The sequence below is a fragment of the Lagopus muta genome, chromosome 2 (genome assembly GCF_023343835.1).
Source record: "Lagopus muta isolate bLagMut1 chromosome 2, bLagMut1 primary, whole genome shotgun sequence".
NCBI lineage: Eukaryota > Metazoa > Chordata > Aves > Galliformes > Phasianidae > Lagopus > Lagopus muta.
This window is the reverse complement of record NC_064434.1, coordinates 79,183,674-79,206,417: the sequence shown is the minus strand read 5'-3', so window position 1 is coordinate 79,206,417 and position 22,744 is coordinate 79,183,674. Positions and strand designations below refer to the sequence as shown.

Genomic DNA, 22,744 nt, shown 5'->3' with positions numbered 1-22,744 from the left:
GAGATGATCCAGATGCTATTTTGTGGTGTGACAAGCTGCACAAGGCCATCTAGATTGTAGCTCACATTTCACATCGCCATCACCTCTGCTGAAACGCAACACCTACTGCCTCACCACACTAACAACCACTGTTTGGTTTCCAGAAATGTCTAGCAAGCACTGATGAACATCAGTAAGAGCAATTTTTTCCACATGGAGAAATTCGATGACACACCTTTGCTTCATATGCACTTTCATATCAGACTGCCCCTCTGCTGCAATCTGTGACATGGCAACAAAATGCAATATTGACAGGAAGGTTCAACCTCTACTGCCGTATCACCAACACCCATCTCTGACGTCATGGGCCAACATAGTAAGATAGGAGGCATTACTTTCAGAGAAGCCCTCATGTATTACAAGGAGAGGAATGGTCAACACTTCTAGTATTCAAATAACACACTATGTGCTGAGATAATGATAAAATAGGAGTTTAAGAGACGCAATGATAAAGTAGGAATATGAAGACTGCAGGGCATGTTGAACTAGATCAGCAAGCTCTTATCCAACTATATAGTTCAATCAACGTATCTATGAAAGTATCAAAGAGCTAAAATTGGGCTGAATGCTAGAGCATGAAAGCAAATTCACGGATTTGGAGCAAAGAGATATTAAGATCTCTACCGCAATATATCTGACCAAATGAAATTGAACAATTTTTCCACGGGTGCTCCAGAATTAACACTATAAGAGGTACTGATAAACAAACATGGAATCACTTTTAACATATGGGACAAAAGCAGCAACAGAGAAAATTATGCACAAAGTAAGAAATGGTTAGCCATGAGTATGGCAGTACAGATTTCCCTACACACTTGCTGTTTCAAATTTAATGGCATCCAACTTAATGGCAGCATTAAGTTGAGCATCATAAGAAAAAGAAAGTTAAAATACACAGAGAATACTGAACTACAAAACCATGGCATAATTCTAGCATCTCTCATACTGGCAAGCCCTCCCTGGTATAAGAAATGGTTGAGAAAAATCCTACAGTTATAAATGCTGTAAGTAAACAGTGGCAAAATTGGCTTCCATTCACACATGTAACACACAGAATTCTGGGAATTTCCACAGATGGTCTCTTAAACTGGTTGCTTTTTAAAAATGTAAGTAGTTTTTTTCTGGTTAATCAACATTTTGATATTAAAATGTAGTGAACTTCCGCGGGACAGCAGACAGGACAGCTCCACAAACAAGACAGAAGACCTGAAAAGAAGACTCACTCACACAACCTGCACGTATGGAAAAAATGAGTATAGATGGAAAGGAAATGCTGGAAGTTTCAAAGAACAGCCCACAGTTTGCATTTCTTGCAAGATCACATCGGAAATAGTCCGCTTCAGTTTCAAAGAGAAAGGGTCTTTTGTAATCCACTTTAATTGGGAGATTTTCTGTCCCAGATATCTAAAATGGTTTCTGATGCTTTCTAAAAGCTGCCTTGTCTGTCGAAGGACAAAATGGGGATAACAACAAGGATTTTAGTTCACGTATAATCCTTCTCTATCACTGACAAAAAATCACTTATACCACAGTTTTCCAGAAGGAATACAGCCTGTGGATGAAAACTCACCATCCATCATCACATCTGGAGCCTGACATAATCTCTCTTGTTTTTTCTGTCTTGACTTGGAATTTATTTAGTCCACAAACCTTGATTTAGTAGCTCACAGTATAATGTGATATTGCTCCTCAGTGTTTCTTTTGCTCACCCACTCAACACCTTTACTGGTATCTAACGTTAGTCATATTCTCTACCTGCAGAGGTCTCTTCATGGTCTTGAAGGGGAAAAAAAAATAAAAATGCATACACTTCTTCAGTCTCACTTCCTCAACTTTTATACATTTGACTTCTACCTCTGGACAATGTAACACTAGACTTTACTACTCCACTGTCCACTGTATCTATCTGGTTGCTGCTGAGTACTCTTCTAAGAGCAAAGCTTGCATCAGGATGCTCCTCTTGTCACTTTTTGAACCCTCCACCTCCAACAGCCTGGCTAGTCTGTAAAGCTCAGACAGGGCATACGCCAGGCTGACCATACCTGTTCTGCTTGATATTATTCACTTCACTGACTGTATAGTCTTACTTTTATTTTCTGAATTATTGTAGTGCCTAGAAACTCCAGTTATAAATCACAGCTCCTTTGAACACATCAAAATAGAGTTGTGCATCTTTTTAAACCACTGAAAATGCTGTAAATGCATATTTGTCTCTGCTGTTCATGAGTCAATAATTCACACTGACTATTGGTCTGCAGTTGCAGATTGGGCAGTATGAGGTGGAATTACTCATTTTTGTTTCTACCATGTATTTGCGGCCACAAAAATCACAATCCTGGGAGGGCCTGTTCCAGGCTCTGGTGACAGCACCCTAATTTCTGTACTTTTTCTTCCCACCTCTCCATAGAGTACTTCTTTCTGTTCTACAGCAACATTGTCTTAGCTATTCTAATTCTGAAGTAATGTGGAACAAGTTACTATGTCAGGAATTCACAGTCATTTCTTAACTTATTTTAGTACTTAAAAGGAAGCACAATACCTGTAACTTGAGTAGGTGCAATTACTTGACTTGCACTCGAAGTAGAGACTTCAGGAGCAACTTCAACAGGCAGAGGAGGAGATGTTTTCTCAATCACTACTGTGTGACATAGAATGGAAATCAATCATATATAAAAAACAAACAAACCATTCCTAAATCCTCAGACCATCCACACATGATACTGAACTAGCCAGATACTATGAGGCTTTTCACTAGTTTATTCTGCTTAGATCTGGAGTAGAAAAAAATAGTGTAACTGGGTAGCCATCATTCTACTATTTTACATTTCTGAAAAAAACTGAGGTGCTGAAGAAAGCAAGAACAGAAAAAATCTGCATTTGAAGTTACACATACTTCTACAAGAAGGCACTCATTAAGTTTTCTCTTGAGTGGATTATAAGGCTTTAACTCTGCTGACATTCAAATCTCACATACTCATTCCAGGATATCACTTTTGTCTACAGCATATCTTTGTTTCACATTTGACACTTGCATAGCACCCAAACAATGCCAACCTCTCAATTCATCCTGCATCAGCTTCCATGGCTGGTTTCTTTTTTTCCACCCTTTCTGCTCATGAAAAAATTGCTTATTAAGTTGCAGTCAGTTTTTCATTACTTTGTTACCATTGCTATTCTCCCACTCTTTAAAGAGTTGCAAGTACTCTTCACTGAAAGACAAGTTACCTGGAAACTGTGGATGCAGGTTAATAGTTGAAATTCCAGGAGAAAGCTGAGGCTGTCCAGGTTCTAGGATTTGCTTTTCTTGATCAAGTGAAACTAATTCCTAAAAGAATAATTAGAAATTTACTTTCTGAAAATGCTGTCTTAATTCAGCTATCATAAGAAACCACGAACTCCTGGATTGAGAAACTGTTAATATTCTCCCATGAGAGGTTTTGGATAGCTAGTAATTAATCATCAATATAAATATTAAAGAACAAGGAATACTGTTTTTAAACAATGGCATTCAAATTAACTCTGGTTTTATTTGAAGGAACCATTTCATGGAGATTCTAATCCTATCTTTAGCTTCATCACTCCGTAGTTCTCCATCTTCTGGTCTTTAATTGCTTAAAAACAGTATTTAATTGAAATTCAGCATCACACAAAAGTATACAGTCACATCTGTAAATCTTTGACAACTGTGAAAGGTTCTCTCTTAGCTATTGCTCTGAACATCAGATTTTTGTGTTAGATGCTTGTAAGCCTTTAGGAAAAAGGTATGAAGCACAGCTGAAGTTATTCATAATGGATCCTATGATCTTCAGCAGAGATGACCTAAAACTTCCACAATGGAGGACCTAAAAACAAATAAGCACCTGTTCTCCACTAAACATATTTTGATCCTAAAAAACTATGCAACTGAAGTAGGTATTAATGAGTCGCTCAGGCAGGCATCACAAACAGTCCTCACAGCTTCCTGCTGTTCGCCTCTAACTCACTTTCTGTAGACGTCAGTGCCTCTCCTTCATACTGCCTGCAGTTTTCAATATCCTCCTTAAAATACAGACTCCAGGATCAGACAGAACAATACAGAACTTTACCAACAGCAAAGGGAGATTGAAGTCATTTATTTGCTGTACTTCCCTATTTGCCTGTTCTTTATGTATGATAACACGAGCACTTTTTGAGTTGCGTGTCCCCCACAACCCCTAAATGCTCTTCAGAGTTACTGTATCACAGATTGTACACATTGCTGACATTCTAATTCCTACACATATTACATGATGTTTTACCTGATCGGGGGCTGCAGTTGCCACTAAAACCAGAAAGAAAAAAAAGAAAATTAATCAATCTTCACATAGCACCAACTTACACCATTCAATTTTAAACAACTATCACATTTGAAGATGGTTGTTACCATTACAGAAAGCTTTCAGACTCCATCCTTATTCCAAAATTTTGAAAAACTGAAGTACTGTTCCTAAAACAAATGTAAAAGCTAACCTGCAGCCATCAAGGATTCTGCACACCAACCAATGCTTATAATTATTTACTTAGCATTCAGCCTTCTTACAGGTTTCTTTCTTTTTTTTTTTGCTTCAAAACAATTCAAAAAACTCATTTGTAATTTATTCTCTGACTAAACTCTTACAATTCTTAGGTAATATCAGCATCTGTGATTATTTAAAGGTTAGTTAATTCCATTATCATAGTGACATGTAAATAATCAGTAACAATCTTTTACAAATTCATTGTTAAAGAAAAATGTGTTGAAGTAGATTTTTTTTAATGTAAGCAAAAGTATTTTTGTCTTGTTTTTCACAAAAAAATTACTTCGTTTTTAGGAAAGAGGGGTAGAAATGTCATGCAACTTTTCATTTTCCACTGCAGTTTGCTTTTTTTTTTTTTTTTTTTTTTTTTAAATTTGCCTTTTATTGATGAAAATCTGTATAGCTTTATAAGACCTTTTAGGAATGTTTTTCACTTGAAAATCAACATTTTCCATAGGAGAAAAAATCAAACATATCTTTGCACTTCAGTCTCTTCAGTATTAGCAGGGGAGGCTGACTAGCGGACCTGGGAGACCTGCTAATAAAATTTCAAAACTTCAAAATCTGAACACATCCCAAAATGGAATATGAAGTTCAACCATTTACGTGTGTCATGACTGACTCACAGCAAGCATTTGTGAAGGTGGTTTTGGGCTTTTACTTTTTAAATTATTTAACTAAACCTCTTTTTGTCAGATTCTGTGCTTCATGATTTACCAGAACGTGGCAATGCTTCTCATCGCTAAATTGATCTTTGAGGAAACAATACACCACTTTTTAACAGAGAAAGACCCAAAGGCATATCTGAGATTATACAATCCTGCACAGACAGTATTTGAATGATTTATTCTCTCAGATTCAGTTTAGCACCATTTTTTTTTTTCCCCCAAAAGCAAAACCAGGAGCATTGATTCTAACGGGAAATAACTCCTCTTGCATAGAACTCTGCAAAATCAACTGAATGAAACTCTTTCTAGTAATGGCCAGACATACAGATAAGTAGCTACTGCTTGGAAATAACTTATTATGCACTCTGTATCAGCAGGTTTTTCAGGAAAGTATTTCTGATTGCCTATAATTAGATCATGCTAAATTTGTTGGCTGTGTATCTGCAATAGTGTTGCTTTCTGCATTTCTTTGTTTCAAATTCAGGGCAATTGCAGCTGTTCTTAGAGAACTTAAGAAGTTCTTAGCAGAGCTTGTAGAAAACCACAAAGAGTCTGCAAGAATATAAGTAAGGGAATCAGCTAACCATTAAACAGTCCAAAGTGGTCAGGCTGAGGGAGTGCACAGCTGAGGGGGATGAAATGTGGCCACAGGCTGGTTAAGGCATGCCCAAATCAGGTGGTGCTATTCTACAGAGATACTAATGAGCCGTTCACCCTGCCACCCAAATATCAGGGAATCAAAACCTGAGCTGAGTCCTTCGTTATATTTTAGAGATGATAAACACCTTTACACGTCATACATCTGCTATTTCTTATCATAAACGTTAATCAGACTAAAGCAATTTCTCTCTTTCCATAGTGCTCTCAGCATATGCTGGGAGCTATACGTAATTCCAGAAATCTATCCCATAAGATAAATCATCTATTACGCAGAATGATCTGCCTTGGGAAGTGACTCCTTTGTCCTGAGCTGTACACAGCTACTGTGCAAAGAAACATACCGCTGAAGACACATGCACAGAAAAATAGAAAGACTGAATTTTCCCACTCTCACCTTCTTGCACAGCCATGTCAGGCTCACTTTTCTGTGAGAAGGTCAGTGCCTCCACCGGCTCTTCCTTTGCTGGGAGAGGTGGAGGAGAAGTACCTTTAGCAACAGGTTGAGTAATCGGGGTCTTGCCAATGACAGGTGGCTGTACTCTAACTGCAGGGTGATGATATAGCTTGTTTCTGTGAGGGCCAGAAACCGTATAACCCATTCCACCAGGGCAGATTTCCTTAAAAGCAGCTAGATTTGGGATGGGAAAATATTCCTTTTAGGAGTCTAAAAGTGCAATATGTTGACATAGTGGAAAACATAATGAAAACCACTAATAAATTTAATCTGCTACTGTATACACATTTTTATTTCAAAAAATATTTAAAGAGAAACTGCATTGCATACTAGTATGACTGAACGTTCTCCCAAAAGCATGTTCCGGATGCTCATTCCACACTGTAGGTTTCCACTACAGTTTAACATCTTTCTTCAGTTATGTTTAATCCATCATTATGATCTATCAAGATCATTTTTAAAATTAATCTTCTCCAAACAGTACATCCTGAGTGCAAATTTAAATATGCAAATTGCCATTATCATAAGGAATGAAAATTACTATTTGTCACTCCTTTTTTGCAGAAACTAAAGAAAAAGAGTCTCATAATTCTTGTACTAAAGGAACGGAAGAGTATCAATCAGAAACAGTATCCCATGTGATACCCATTAGAAGTCTCATACCAGCCCTGATGCAAATTGTACTGAAACAAGTGAGTCCTCCTAAAGACCTCAGTGAGCTGGATGAGGATCATGGGAAAAAAAAAAAAAAAAGAAAAAAAAAGTAAAACCAAATCACGACTGGAAGAGAGGGGCAACAATCTCATTTAGAAGGCTGCTATATTGCAAGGTAATAAAAGTTAGGCAGCAGAACTTGCTCTGATCTGTGCAAATGTTCTACACGAGCAACAGGTTTTGCAGTCCTAGTGGAAGGCTTTGTTCCCACCAAAGATAACAGTTATGCTCCTATCAGAGACAAGGGACTTTAGGAGTCTGGCACTGCTTCTTTGTTCTCATTGCTATAGGTAAAGCCCATGTCAGGATGAAACACCACAGATGTAGTCTTCCAAGTGCCTGATGTGATTTCTTACAATTTCTTAAGGGATGTACAGGGTGGGACATTGGTAGATTCACAAATATTGCTTTGAAAACACACCAGGATTAAAAAAAGAAATTAGAATCTAAAAGAAAAACACAAAATACTTGCTATAGATACCTCATCAATGAAGTATTTGAATTATATATGAAGTTACAGATTTTTGACTACAAATGATATATTTGCAGTGAATGCAGATAGTATATTAGTACTAGAGAAAGATGAAAGGTGAAACTGATTAAATCTAGTGGATTCAAAATAATGAAATACTTTGGGAAACATTAATATCAAATTTTGGCAGAAGAACACCCAATTGAAGGTGAGAGTTCTGGTCACAGAAGGAAGACAGACAATTTGAAACCCATCCCTTTGGATGTCGGTATAGGAAATCTTAATTTGGGTCATATTCTCTCAAATGCAGAATAGAAAGGTGGACTTGATTCTTACACAACTCATAAAAGTGCTCTCAACACCTGCATATACAAATCTGGCCATTTTCAGTCTCACTGTAGAACTGGCCTACTTCATACAAATATTTTAAAAGATACCAGAAAGAGATGATGACTTTTAAATGCAGTGACTCTTACAGTAACATGGGATGCTGCAGTAAATACATTACCCCATTCTGGAACACCCCACTTTCACACATTTTTCATTGAAAACTCTGAAAGATCATTATGAATTTAACCTGTTACAGAAAGGAACATGTTTTTAAATAACAAAAGTCGCCATGAAATGGGAAAAGTGTTTCCCACATAGCTCATCAAAACTTTCTACTCACAGATTTTCTCCCAAGTCTTTACATTAAGAACAGCCATTAAAATATCAGTATCATATTAAATGATGCATTTTTATGACAAGAAAGCAGTCGCTGTTGTAAAAAAAAAAAAAAAGAAAAAAGAAAAAAGATATATTCTCGGCTCCAGAATATATGGAGTTGGACATGAAGTCTCATGCAATATTCTTATAAAGCATTTACATTAGCATTGCTAGTCACTTGATGAAAATGCATTTTGCTTCATTAAAGGGTTATAAGAAATATTATCTGAAATGAAGCTGGAATTCAAAATCATAATCAGCAAACTAGCAACCCAATAATGGGAAATAATGGCTTTAAATATCAATTGAAATACTCAAAAATTGTGGTTATTTCCATTACATTCCATAAGCCCAGCTTAACAAAGTAAGGAAACTGTTACTTTCACTGCACCTCTGTTAGCCGTGGATTTCCCAAAACCATTAGTTACTTTTCAAAATCTGAATCCTTACAGTATTCCAGAAAGATGCATTATTTGTATATAACAGTGACATCTTCAGCAGCAGATTCGGTATGAAGAGTAAATTACAAAACAAATATCTGTGTTGAAATACTGATCAGGAGGGACATCATATGTGTCGCAATAAGTGATATTCAATGATATTTTTAAGGATATTAATTTGACCATATACTTGGACAAGAAACAATATATACCAATTTTTACCAGACTCCAACTTTGGTCATTTAATTTTTAGGCAAAGTCAGAGAACAGAAAGAACTCTGAAGCAGTGACCAGCAATTTTAACTATCAAACGCTATCATCCTTTCACCTGTGCCTTTAAGAAGTACATCAGTATTCTACTATCACAGAGAAACTGTAATAACAGAACAGTCCTAATTTACTGACAGACACTTACAATTTATTTTCAAATCAATTATTGGATTATTATTATTTTATTTTAAAAAGCACGTGTAACAATTTTTTTTTAATTTTAAAGAGTGGTTCTTACCTGTTCCTGGAAGGGGGCACTTCTCACAGTTTGGGCCCCAGGCTTTTCCAACACTGCAACAGCAAAGCTGCTTGCTGAGCTGCACAGAAAGAGGATGCATGCATTGCTTTCCTGCACTAACAAACCGGTAGCAGGGTCCTTTCTCTTCAGCAACCATAGGACTATCAGCTGCAATGGAAGTGGAAGAGAGGATGGTACCGTTCACTGTTTCCAATATGTGTCTACATGGCTACTGAATCTATGTTGCTTTATCTTATTTATGCTTTTTTTTCTTAGTAATGCTCCATAATTCTATGACTTGTACATGTGTAGAAACAGTATTTTTCATTGTTCCTGTTTTCTAGCTACTAATGTTGTCTGCACTACTATCCAGCCTGATCTCATAGCATGCATTTGGCACTTAATCTTCAAGCCCAGAATGTTAACCAGGAGCTCTGTGCAGAATTCCATTGGGCACACTGCATAGATATAATTTTGCACTGCATACTAGAACACTAGTTAAAATCTGCTGTTGTACCACACTGATGGAAGCATTGGATTATCTGCTTTGCTAGGGCAACACAGGAATGTAATTTACACTTCAAAGAAATCAGAAGTTCTGAAAATTGTTCAAAGTTACTTCTCAGCCCCACATAAAAAATCAAACATTGGGTTACTGAGATTGTAAAGTAAAATGTCTATTCCTTTTGAAATTAAAAAAAAATGGAGTAAAATAAAAATGATAAGAAGATACCTAATATAATCCACATTCTTTCGATCATGCCTTGAGGTTTAGATTTGAAGATGTTTTGTTTTATTGACAATAAATGGTGAAATGAGCAATACCAATTACTCATCTTCCCTAGCACTTAACACAATAAACATTTTTCTCCCACTTAAATTTCATTGTACTTAACCCGTTTGAACTGCTGCAGTCTGTTTGCTTCAACCTGATTTTATTATACTTCACAAATCTAAGGCAAAAATGTCTATAGCTCAGACTTGGAAAAATATGCAGTTTTGCTTACATCAACACTATGTGTAGCAGTCTTTCACCCTTAAAAGCTCCAATGCTTTTACAACATGGGGATTTCAAAACTCTCAAAGAAGAAAAGAGAGGTGTGTGAGGGAGAGGCCTTTCAGCCTTCTATAAAACCATAATGGAAACTACCCAGGCTAAAGCTGCAGAGATGGAAGAGGAGAGTGTAGGATACAGAGCTGACTTAGGCTGGGGAAATAACAGAAAGGGAAAAAAATGTGAAAAAGAATTACACACTGGTGAGAAAGACTCAAGAGGGTAGGAGGCTGAATCAGTCTTTTGAAGGCTTTGAGAAAGGAAAAACAGGACAAGAATCTGGATGGCTGATGGTCCAGGGCTTCCAGGAAAGAGACAAAAAAGAAGCGTGAGTGCTCAGAATGGCTAAACAAGTTGAGTAAGAGAACATGAAAAAAGACAAGTACAGCTTGGAGCAGTAAGCGTCAGTTATATAAACTCTCATAATGAATTGCAACTAAGCATCTATTTCAGTACTTAGATCTGCACTATTACTCACCTATGCATCTTGAAAGGGTAGGATCTGGCACAAATCCCAGTTTGCAGGTACATCTGTAGCTGCCCATGGTATTCAAACACTCACCATTAGGGCACACTCCCTGTAACTGACATTCATTGATATCTGTGGAAAAATTCAAAATAATCAGATACTGAAACAGGATTGCACCCATAGGAACATAAGTTCACAATAATTAACAATTGCTGAGACTTGTTTGATGAAGTTTGCTGTTACCAGGCTGGTTGCGACACTGTCTCTTCCAGGGTGTCACTGAATTATTCTCTAATGTCTCATGCATTCAGGTCTCTATCATGTCTGGTATTGGATCTATAATTTACTTACTCTTAGACAATCATCTAGATACCAGCTGTAACCAAGTCAGGCAAACTAGCATTTTATTCCAGGAGACAGTAACAATGTAGGTTTGCACCAATAATGAAAATCTCAGAAAGAAGGAAAAGAAGGGACTGAAGGAAAGCAAAGGCAAGCACAAGCCCATAATTTGTCTGTCCTGGCTTATCTCTAAGAAGAATAGCAGAAGCACATTGAAATACATCTACTTAAAAATGTTTATGCACATTAATCCTACACAAGACTAAGCTAGGAAAAATTGCCTACACTGCTATATAGAGAAGATTTGAGCACAAGTCTGATATTTCAGTCTGCCTTTTGGAAATTAGGTAGTAGTGACCATTAAAGTACATAGTAAAGTACATAATATATATTAACTTTCCTCTTAGTTTTTATGAACTCTTCACAGGTTTGATGATATCGTATGTTGTGATCAATGATGATGATCAATGATGATAAGAAACTGAATTTGTAAAATGTAACAGGTGTGCTGGAATTAGCTTTTGGAAACCTACAGAAAGCATCTTTAAAATCTTTCACATTACTGCCTTCATTTTACTCCACAGGTTTGACTACCTGTCTGTCAGTGTGTTATGATATGACTTAAATTCACAGCACAACAGAATAGCAGTAGCAAATTCAGTGCTGATCTTATCCCTTAGCTTTTCCACTACTGTACCCAATCTAATCTTGACACTGACTTCACCTCTATGCACTTAGCCACAATTGACAAGGTTGATAATTTATATTCAGTAACTTTGGATGAAATACGATGGAAACAACACAAATTACAAAAGACCAGCTCTGCCTCAAAGGAATTACTTAGTGAAATTCCCAGACTGTATGACCTTCTGACCCCAGAGGGAGCAGACTATTGAAGAAGGAGAATGGTAAAAGAAAAAAGAGAAGAAAAAACTGCTGAAATACTCTAAAGATCTTTAACTAGAGCAGTCTATGCTTTGACACATCCAATCTGAGCAGGAAGGTATCCCATATAAGCAGTATACTGTTTATGAATTTCACTTATACAGAAGATGTAAACTGGACTTGTTTTAATGCACTTGCACATTTTTAGACAACTTCTTCAGTTGCTTAGTCTAATTAGGTTCATTATTTTGCCCTGAAATCTTATAACAGGACTGAAAGAATCTACAGAGTGCCAACTGATTCCAAATACCATCACTGTTTCAATATTGTATTTTCTGTGACTATTAAGAGGAATGAGCTAAATAAAACAGTCCACAAACTGAAGACATTCCTGAAAAATCCCAAAATAGAAACATATTGACACTGCTGCAAAGTTCTTAGGAAGAATGTGTGTATTGTACTCTCCATTTTCAACATATCAGGCTCAACAAGGAAGATATAGATATTATTACAAAATACGGAGAAGCTAATATAAAGCAAATACTGAAACACTCAGAATCCACTGTTGAATTTTCTACATGCTGTAGAAACCTACTGGAATTTTAGACCATAGAAAGGCTTGGGTTGGAAGGGACCTTAAAGACCATCTACAGTCCCAAGTCTCTGCTGTGGACAGTGTTCCCACCCACCAGCTCAGCCGCCCAGGGTCCTCATCCAGTTTGTCCTTGAATCCCACCAGAGATGGGGCACCCACAGCTTCTTCAGGCAGCTGTGCCACTGCCTTGTCATCCTCAGATCAGTCCCGAAATTCTTCAAAATGCTTTTAAAACAAATAAAGAAAAAAAACAGCCCAGAACTTTATGCCATGTTGCTGCTGAGAAAAGCAGGCACTGATTTGTATCAAATACATCAGCAGTACTCTGAGAAAATCACATTTTACAGTTTTGCCTGCTAATAATGAAGGTTCCATACCATGGTTTACTAAAGTGTCTAAATTGCAAAGAAGTAGCCATCTCCTTGTTGTTCATAAATACACAATCATCTTCCTTCCCAAATGATTCAGTTCTATAAAAAAACCTCACCAATGCTGCCATTACTGTCTCTATTAAAATTCTTTCTAGAGAAAATATTCTTGAATGTCTAGTATTTAAAAATATTGTCTTGGATTGTCTGTACTACAGAGACCCCACTCATGTACACACTGTTATTGGTATTTAATGTGAGCGCTGCCATGTGCTCAGCTTAAAACACAGGTAAATAGCAATGAATATTCCCTCCACAGCTTTCCACAGTTCCTGGTATGGACATTCCTCTTGCTAAATTTGTCGCTAACTTTTTATGTTGCCTTCATTGTGCATGCTCTGATGCCTCAGCTGAATTCAATTATAATTAAGTTAATTATATTAATTATAGTCTTTTCCAAGTCATATTTTCTGGATGAGTTCACAGAATTAGAGCTGACACTCTATGTTGAATTGCACAAGCCTATCTAGGGATTAAACAGAAACAAGCCAGAATTTGATTACAAATTTCAAACTTTCTCAAAAAAAACCAAGTAAACCATAAACAAAAACAAACAAACAGACAAAAAAAAAATTCCAAAAACATGAGAAAAGTTTTTAGAACCTATGTGTGGAAAAATCACTTTTAGACTTATCAATTTCATTTCAGGCTGTTGTTAAATGTCACCAACCCAAAATGTTTCTTACCACTTGCCAGCCAGTCTAGCTGTGCAAACTGCACTGGAATCAACTTATTCAGGCAGCTAGAAAAAAAATCTGGTTCAAAATTAAAAGATTTTATTTTTTAAAATCCATCTCTTTTATATATATATATATATATACACACACACACATATATATACATACATATATATATAAACATGGATTTTAAAAACAATGAGAATTAGTTTGCCCCACTGTAAAAACGAGAGAAAACTAAGAAAAAAGGTAATGCGAGGAGCTTTTTCCACACAGCACCTGGCATGGCTTTACCAGAATCTCTCACAGTAGGTGCTGTTATGCATAATTAAGGAATTGATAAAGTGTTGATTTTGTTGGAGTTGCTGCTTGGCAAAGTGAACAATTTGACCCTGCTCAATGAGTATGAACTGCATTGGCATCAGTGACGCAATGTCATTTTACACTGCGCCTTACTGTTTGCTGTTATTTAGTTTTATGCATGCCAAACATATGGGAGAGGTCCTTAGCACTCTGCACCCCTAGATTAGGTGGTTCGTCTCCTTGAGTGTTTGACAAGAAATGAAAGTTTTACTTCTGTTATAGTGGCAACGGAAGCCGTGTGCCATCCCGGAGTTGTTGATGATCCCACTCTCACATACCCATGCTAATGTACGAAAGTTTTACCATAGCTGGACTTGACAATGATGCTGCAGTAGCATACTGATTAGCATAAATCCCAGCTCCTTCCATACCCTCATCCAAGCAAACATCTTGATATTCAGTGAGGTCAGCCACCACGCTGTCCACGAGAGGCACCGCAGTCTTTAAACAACCCAGATGTTGCAAGTCAATCACTTGAAATGCTGTTGGCCTATCTCACAATCTTCCTAAGAGCTTAAAATTCTCTCAGCAACAATTAGCATTTGACACCTTTTTTTCATAGTTTCTTTATAGGTCTACTAAGTGACAGGTAACCTGCTCTTAGAAAATGCAATGCCTTAATGAATCACTTTGCTGCTGCATTTCCTGGGGGAAAAAAGTAGCAGCCACTTCTTAACTGAATGTTTGCCTGTTTGCATGACAAGTGTTAATTTCATACTTAAAAAAACAAACAAACAAAAAAAACCCCAAACCAACCACAAAATCTATCAGAAGCAAAGGAGGAAGATGAGAACAGTTTAAAGTGTTATTCATTTACACAAGCACATGCTAACATTGACTTAGTTATGAAAAATATTATAATTACCATAATTACCATACAACATTTTTCTGAATCTGAAAATAGTTTCATCTTCAAAAACTTTTGCAGATACTAGTAACTAAAAGATGGAAATGAATGGATAAATAAAATATCAAATTTAAAATAATGAAATACTGTTTACTTTACTTGCTTTTCTGTCCTTGCTGATTTCTAAAAAGGGGAACTCAAAGGAATCACATTAAAAATACGCCAAAACACAAAGGTGTTCTGAAAGCACATCACCAGAATCCTATTCCACAAATAGTTAACAGATTTAGATGAAGAACAGACCTGTTTTTAGCCATAAGCACATATACACGTTTGGAATTACATGTTGTGCACATCACAACAGCAAATTCAATGTCACTAGTCTAAGTGCAGACATCATAAAACACATTCTTTTCTTCCAGTAACCGTGATTTAGGGAAGGACTGAATAATACAGGAGAAAGAAAGAAAAGAAAAAAAAGTAAACTTTGTTTACTTTTCTCCGAAAGTTCTTCCTTGCTTAAAGATAAAAAAAAGTCCTGTGGCTTTTCAGCACTTCAGTCTATATTCTGAAGGTCAGGCTCTGTTACTCAAATATGTAATTTGATGATTTATTTATTCAGCTCACTTACATGCACTGCACATTGGGGAATACTGACAATTGAGAAGAAAATACATGAAATGGTACTCTGAAAGGATGGGAGGCTAGAAAAGTCAAATTCTGTTCTGAGGTATTTAACTTTTAAAAAAGCAGTTGGCATAACAGGAAATTTCCCTCTGGCTACTGTATAGATATTGTGTACAAAAGGTCACAGTGCAGTAGAATCACCCTCTCTTTCCTGTATGCCAGCAGATGGAAAAAATCTGTGCTGAAAGGGAGGAAATATTGCAGGAGGTATTACCTTCTCTTTTTCTGCTTGCATTCCTAATTGCTACAATTGCTTCTAAAGTAGGTCAAAACACTCCTGGGGCTGCAACAGCTGTTCTTTGACACTACTTCAGCTCTTTACTGGAAATCTACATTCTCCTATCTTTTCTCGTGCAATGGCATGCCTAACTCAATCGCATTCAGGAAGTGAATCATTTCAGGTTCGTTCCAGGATTAATGACACCATGATGTAGCCTGTGTATTCCTTCTCCAAGGATAACAAACTATGCCAAGTGTAAACACCAAGTCCTAAGAAAAATTCCTGTGCCTACTTACATCCAGGGACTTGTCACTTACTGCTGAAACAATATGCTTTGCTTGGTTCCTGTAAAGCACACTGAGCATGGTGCATCACAAAGCTATAGTAGCCTCCTTTGTAATTTGCCCATTTATTGAAATACTTGATTTGGATTCTTCTGCAAGCAAAAATAAAAATGCTTCAGATCTTAATAGCCTTTGACATATTAACAGCTCAACACAGCCTACCAAGCCTGATGTCCACTACAGCCAAGTTAAATGTTGCAAAGGGATTAGTCGATTAGCAGAGAGCTGTTCTGCTGGAGACCAACATACATAAGCTGATGGTTGGAATATCAACCCTGCAGCATTTCCCTTTGGCAGCCTCCAGATGTAAGAGTATTTAGCAAAAGGACTTCACTGAGTTTTGGCTATGTTAACCATTATAGCAGCTCTTCAGACCACCCAGACCCAGCTGGCCTAATGCAGAATCACAGAAAGCACTAAGGTGGTGTAAAGCTGTCTGCTCCCTCTTCAGCCTTGTACCTCACTTGGAGGTGCAAAGACACTGTCTACCCTTTTCAGATAGCAACAGAGGCCCATATTTGGTCACAGACTAAATGGAATTTGAAACATTCTTTCCTACAAAATGAAATTCATTCTTTCATCTCCATTTTTAATGCACTGAATTCATACTCATCAAAACCATCACAGCTTGAAGTATTTAACCACACTTAAGCATTTACGTTAAAAACAAAATTCTAGAACTGAATGTCCATGTTTATTAATGCATTCTGGTCAAAGCAGTGATCATGTGAGACTATGTGGTTTAAATCTACAGCATTCATTTTAAAGAAAATATTTTTGCACAAGAAATACAGTCTGCAAGTTCAAGAAACAACCAGAGGTTACTACACAAATTTTGAAAATATAACAAAGCAAATATAAACTGAGATAGCCTGTTGTGAATTTTTGTTGTTGTTGTTTGTTTCTGTTTTTTTTTTTTCCAGCGTTTTTTGAAAGAAATCATTGCTGCCATTCATGTGAAGAATGCAGTCAACCTTTACAGGAGCACTGATAACTTTGAGTGACAGTAGCAGCTATCAAAATTGGATTTAAAAACCCTCTACAATATATTGAATTAAGACGTATAGAAACTTGAGAAAAAAGGCTGACAATGACTATGAAGTCATTCAGTATTAATTGATCTCCCTTATGAAACAGATGATCTCATTTTTGTACAATGCTTTTTCTACTTTACGTATTTGGTATGTGACTTCGGTAACAACCTCAACAAATCCACCTCAAAAGACAACGTTAAGTTCAGGTTTTCAAAGTCACACTATGCACAAAGTGCATAAACAGAAGAACATAATTTCTATCCGCACAACTTTTCAGGCTTTTTTTGACTACGAAACAAATTCCCCCTTTCCCTAATGCTGACTTGCCCTGTTTGTTTCACTGAGCTCTTTAAGTAAGAAAATTCTGCATTGTGGTTTAAAAATAAGAAAGAAGAATCTAGTTCCTTCTGCTAGTACTAAATAAACAATTAGCTTTGCGTAAACATTTAACTTAAGATTCAATTTTTCTTTTACTATAGAATTCAGAATAAAGGTGGACTGAAATATCAAAGAAACACAACTTGAGAGAAAAGCTATTTTTGTAAATTAAAAAAAAAAAATCAAGATGCAAAGCTAGTGAATTGGCATGCAGCTGTCCAAAGGTAAGACAGCTGATCACAGATTTTAGAAGACCTTTTTCAAATGATCCTGAGTCAGATTTTTTTTTCCTTGCCTGAGAGTCAAGTGGTCGCACAGATGACAGGACATAAAAACTAAATATGCTACAGCTCCAGCTAGGACAACTTGATATCCAGGATGTTCTTATAAATACTGGACCAAGAAAGAGAACTTGTAGAAACAGAAAGCCTATTCAGGCCACCACAGACCTGATAGCTGCACTGAAATATTCAGACAAACTTGTGGCTAGGAAGGAGTCAACAAGCATTGTAGGCTTTCTCATATCCTCCGTCACAAGCGTTGGGTGCCAGAGGACACAAGCAGTCATAACATCTGCAGCCCACATCTGATTCCAGGCCTAACCACTATGGAAAAGTAAATTTCTGAAGGGGGACCTCTACACTTAGCTATGAAATCAGATCTCTGATTTCTTCAAAACCTCTTGGAGGTATGCAGACTAGCCTTTGTTTAAGTAACTAAGTAATAAAACTGAATGGAAAACCCTTATCTGCATTTGATGCAAAGCAAACAACCTATCTTTCAAAAAGAGCCCCAGATTCTTAAGACACTTTGCTGCATTAAAGTAAAGCAAACCATATAGTTCAATTATATACTGATTAGAATTTGTCAAAGTATTGGGTGACTGAATTAGCAATGACTTAGCAATTAGCCACTGAACATTATTTAGTAATATGCAATATTGTTACATATTATATATAGGTAATATGTAATATAATATTTAGTAAGATTTTCATACAGTAACGTCTTTAATATGTACAGTATCTGAAGCTATAAATTAAGGCTGGAATAATAACTTAAGGGAAGTTCTACTCAATTTCAATGTACTTTAAAATTCCTTGGGAGTGGCACTTGACTGAACGGTCTCCAAATAGGTGCAATATGAAGGCATAATCTTTTATTCCCTTTACAATCCTGAGTTACAACTATACCTACTGACATCTCAGAAAACACTGTTTCAGCTGTAACTTACATTGCAAACCACTACAAAATCTTCAATTTCAAGAAATATATAACGTTCAGAAGAAATATATATATTTATATATATATATTATATATTTCAAGAAATATATAACGTTCTATTATCATTGTTTCAATAATAATCTGATTAGAGAGAACAAGATGAGGCAAAAGAAACAAACAACAAGGTTTGGTTGGCAATGAAACTTTTGCAAAATACTGTTTAAAAATTACAGGGAAAATAACAGTTTCTTATTCTAGGAAATGACCTGCTGATTTCTGTGTGCTAACAGAACAACAGCAGGAGAAATCAATCCAAATCATTTTGTGCTTCTGTGTGGAATTTACTGGAACACAAATTTGCAGAGCCAGACGTTTCAAACACATAATCAATGTCCAAATAATAACCCAGCCCAGTTTCTGGAGATATATTTATTTCACGATACTAACATAATAAAATAACTTATTTGAAAGAAGTTTGTTAACTTAGTAACTAAGCAACAATAATTAGCATTTTTTGATGCTAGTCTCCTTTAAGCAAGAAAATCCATATATGTGAAAAAGAGAGAAAATTACTGTATTTTACAGACAAATGCAGAAGGGCAGAATACACCTTCAAAATTTATTTTAAATCATGATGAAATCAAGGGAAAAAAGCTTCAAGTCCCCCGTGCATATCATTGCAGAATTTGATCCAATAACATATAAATACTAGTTCCTTTGAGTGGTTTACATTGAATGTTAAGCAAATGAGGACTTTTCTTTAAAGTTCAACTTTCTTTTCACTGAAAAACAACAAATATTCAGGTATTTTTCCAGTCCTCCAGATAAGACTTTTGAAAGTGCTCTATTGGCACACGTTCGTTTCCTGAAAAAGTAATCCAAATTGTTTTTACCAGCTGTTTTTTTCATCCTGTTTCAGTTTTCCAAGAAAACCATTAGCAGAAGAAGGAAACACTAAGTATAATTCTAAACAGGGAACCAGAAAATAGGACCATATATGTATTTTGACAAAGAACTTTCAGCTCTGATAAACTCTGCATCGTCTTCAGTGACAGCCTAAGGGCGTCTAGGCGTGTACATGTAATAAATCATTCAATTGAAAAGATAATTACTGAGGGGAAAAAAGCTTTCTTGATTGCAATTATACTGAACTGTTCAAATTAACATACCCACAGATGGCTCTTTGTTGTCCTACATACACATAAGAGAGAAGAATGATTCATTACTTTAGCTCACTCACTTGAAAGGAAAAAAATTCAGGATCTTGTTATTAATCACGCTTATACCACACAGGCTTTGTAAACTAAGGAGGCTTTTGACTGCAAAACCAATGTAGAACAAATGGTTAATTAGGCTTTTAGGCTGGAGTTTTCAAAGGCAGTGAAAGTTGGATGACATCTAGGTGAAAACAGCACTCTCTTTAAGCTGCAGGCAAAGATTCAGAAATATATCCCCATTATTATTTGGTCTGCAGTGCTGGCCCTTTCTGAGCATGGGCACAGCATGCACACCCTTTCAGCAAAGAATAATCTAATTAAAATGTATACTTGCATACGAACATGCTGTGCCGCTCCTTTCCAATTTAATTATAACGGTTATTACAAAAAAATGAACACTCCCTCGCCAGCAGCTTTAACATTTTTCTCTTCACAGTTATTCCTGCTGCTTTGCTCAAGTTCTTGAGACAGAGAGCTATTTCTTCGTTAGCCCCGTTCTCTTTTAGAAAAGTGTGTCTGCTTCAGATAAACACAAAGCGGACATTTTTGCCGTTGAGAAGCACACGTTAATGGCCATTTCAGGACTGAAATATACCCTGCAAGCAGCTCTTTCACAGATGAAGCTAGTTTTCCTGATGACTGCTCAAAGGTCAAAATCCTGACCCTCAGAGAGAAAAATGGTAATCTATTAATCCTGTCTTTGCTTCATGGGCATTCCTTCTCTCTACTCCTTCCTTATTAGTACCGCATTTTCGGAGTATGTTGGTGAGTAAATTACTGAGAAGCCACCCAAGTCTCAATACTGCAAAGTGAGAAAGTTGTAGCAGTCACCACCTCTGCCCTTTCCAGAAAGTTAAGAAATTGTTCCCATCCTTAGTTAATCATCAGTCTCCTTCCTAGTGGGATTATGTGACTCCCACTCTCTGGTTAAACTGTTAAATTTCTGTGCATGTTACATGTCAAGTTTCCATGCATCGACTACAATTATATTCAGAGTCTATGGCTCTCTTTCTTCCAGGATAATGATAGCAGAAATAAAACAAACTCTTTAAAGCCTAACATTTCTTGCAATATTAGTTATTTAGTACAAAAATTTGTCAGGATAAAACTAGCAAAATCCAGTAGAACAATGCCTAGCCTCTCAGGTACTGCTCTATTGCCACACATTACCATGGCAAGACTGAATTCCTTCCTACCCAGAAACATATGTTCTCCTTCTCTGTCAGCCTGTCGCTGCTCTGGGAAACAACTTCCTGGAAACATTTTTCTTCCTGGCAAACTACTTCTAGCAACTTTCACAGGAATCAGACCATTTTCTGTCTGTAGCCCCTGATTTGGGATCTTGGTTTCCATCTAGTAATGTTTGTCAACAACTAGGTAGGAGAATCTTAAAAAGAACTGAATGCTCTATTCTACTTTAAATGTCTGCTGGGTTGCTGCTGTCCAGGAATGCCATGCGTACACTGTCAGGTTTGGGCTCAACTACTGAAGATATCCTAAGTTCCTGTCTCGCCTGGACCATGTTCAGAGGGATGTATGATGCCATGTTCAGAGGGATGTATGATGGTACAGGTGCACAATGTTACCTTTCAGACACTTCATAGCCCCTCTTCTACATATTCTGAAAAAATGTATAGCTAATATACAGACTGAGACAGTTTTGAAATGGCTGAAATATATTCAGCACCTGTTCATTTGACATAAGAAAAGGTGGTCCTTGGATGCCTTATATTCACCTCCACTGCTTCACTTTGCAGTCATCCTCAGTATGATGCCACCAAAATCTCCCCAACCCTTTTGTTAACTAGAAGAATGTTATAATCTCTCTGCAGATCAGGGAAGAAGCTCTTGAGATGCAATTTGCAGCTCTCCTCCATTTAGTTTCTCAGTATTTTGATCCAACCCAATTTTCTCTCACAATCCTCCAAGTGCCCCTAATTCTGCATACTGGTAAACCACTAGGTAGGGAGCTGAGCAGCAGGTAGGCTAACAAGCCTGACAGAGCAATTTTCAGATAGCAGCTCACCTCTCTTAATGCAATGAAAGCAGCAACAAATAATCATGTGTTTAGTGATACACAAACCATATTGTTTTGTTTTCTAAAAATAATTTATTTTTAGCAGGCTGACATACTACTTCTTCATCCACATGCTAAGAGAGCTTTCAGTTAAATTAACTTTACCTCCAAAGTGCCTGCGTGTATCCTTTAACACCAGTTACTCCATTTTATCTTTCCACCTCCACAGCTACTTGTTGGGTGATTTTTCATGGTTGCAGTGGCAAAAATGACTAATAAATTGGGTCACAGGTCAGCATCAGCCACAGCAGAACTCATGTTTCCCTTTCTATCTCTCTCGAGAGCAACACCACAGGACATGCTCTCAGAGCACAAGAAATTAAACATTTTCCTATATGCTCACTTAGTAGTTTGGCTTTTCATATTCACTTGCCAGTGACATTATCTGGCTACAATATCATCTGCATCTCACCTCTGAAGTCCAAAATAATCTTTCTCTATATGCTCTATAGCATGATGGTTATAGGAAATAATCTCTGTTGTGAATTCCATCTGACTTAACAGAGCAAGTCTAAAAGCTCACTGTTTAGCAAAACAATTGAAAGAATATGCATTTCTAATGAAAACTGAAAAACAAAGCAAGCAAATCCTTATGAAGTCATTTCATACACCAAAGAAAATGAAAATATGCACAGAAGTCCTAAAACTTTTTTTTTTATTCTGGAGCAAAGAACACTCCATAATACTGTCAGTATTTGGAAAGAGTTA

General features: G+C 36.7%; 1 protein-coding gene across 6 annotated transcripts in view; it reads right to left on the bottom strand.

The window, feature by feature from the left end:
• Positions 1 to 22,744, bottom strand: part of LTBP1 (latent transforming growth factor beta binding protein 1) — a 181,009-nt gene that overhangs the window by 56,996 nt on the left and 101,269 nt on the right. For 2 of the 6 annotated variants that reach the window (XM_048937549.1, XM_048937546.1), the window contains exons 10-15: positions 10,731 to 10,853; positions 9,199 to 9,366; positions 6,297 to 6,530; positions 4,317 to 4,339; positions 3,265 to 3,364; positions 2,579 to 2,677 (exon numbers count right to left, since the gene is read on the bottom strand). In XM_048937549.1, the coding sequence (XP_048793506.1) occupies positions 2,579 to 2,677; positions 3,265 to 3,364; positions 4,317 to 4,339; positions 6,297 to 6,530; positions 9,199 to 9,366; positions 10,731 to 10,853 (747 nt within the window). The remainder of the gene's footprint in view (positions 1 to 2,578; positions 2,678 to 3,264; positions 3,365 to 4,316; positions 4,340 to 6,296; positions 6,531 to 9,198; positions 9,367 to 10,730; positions 10,854 to 22,744) is intronic. The other 4 variants (XM_048937545.1, XM_048937548.1, XM_048937551.1 and 1 more) reach the window with 4 other exon arrangements.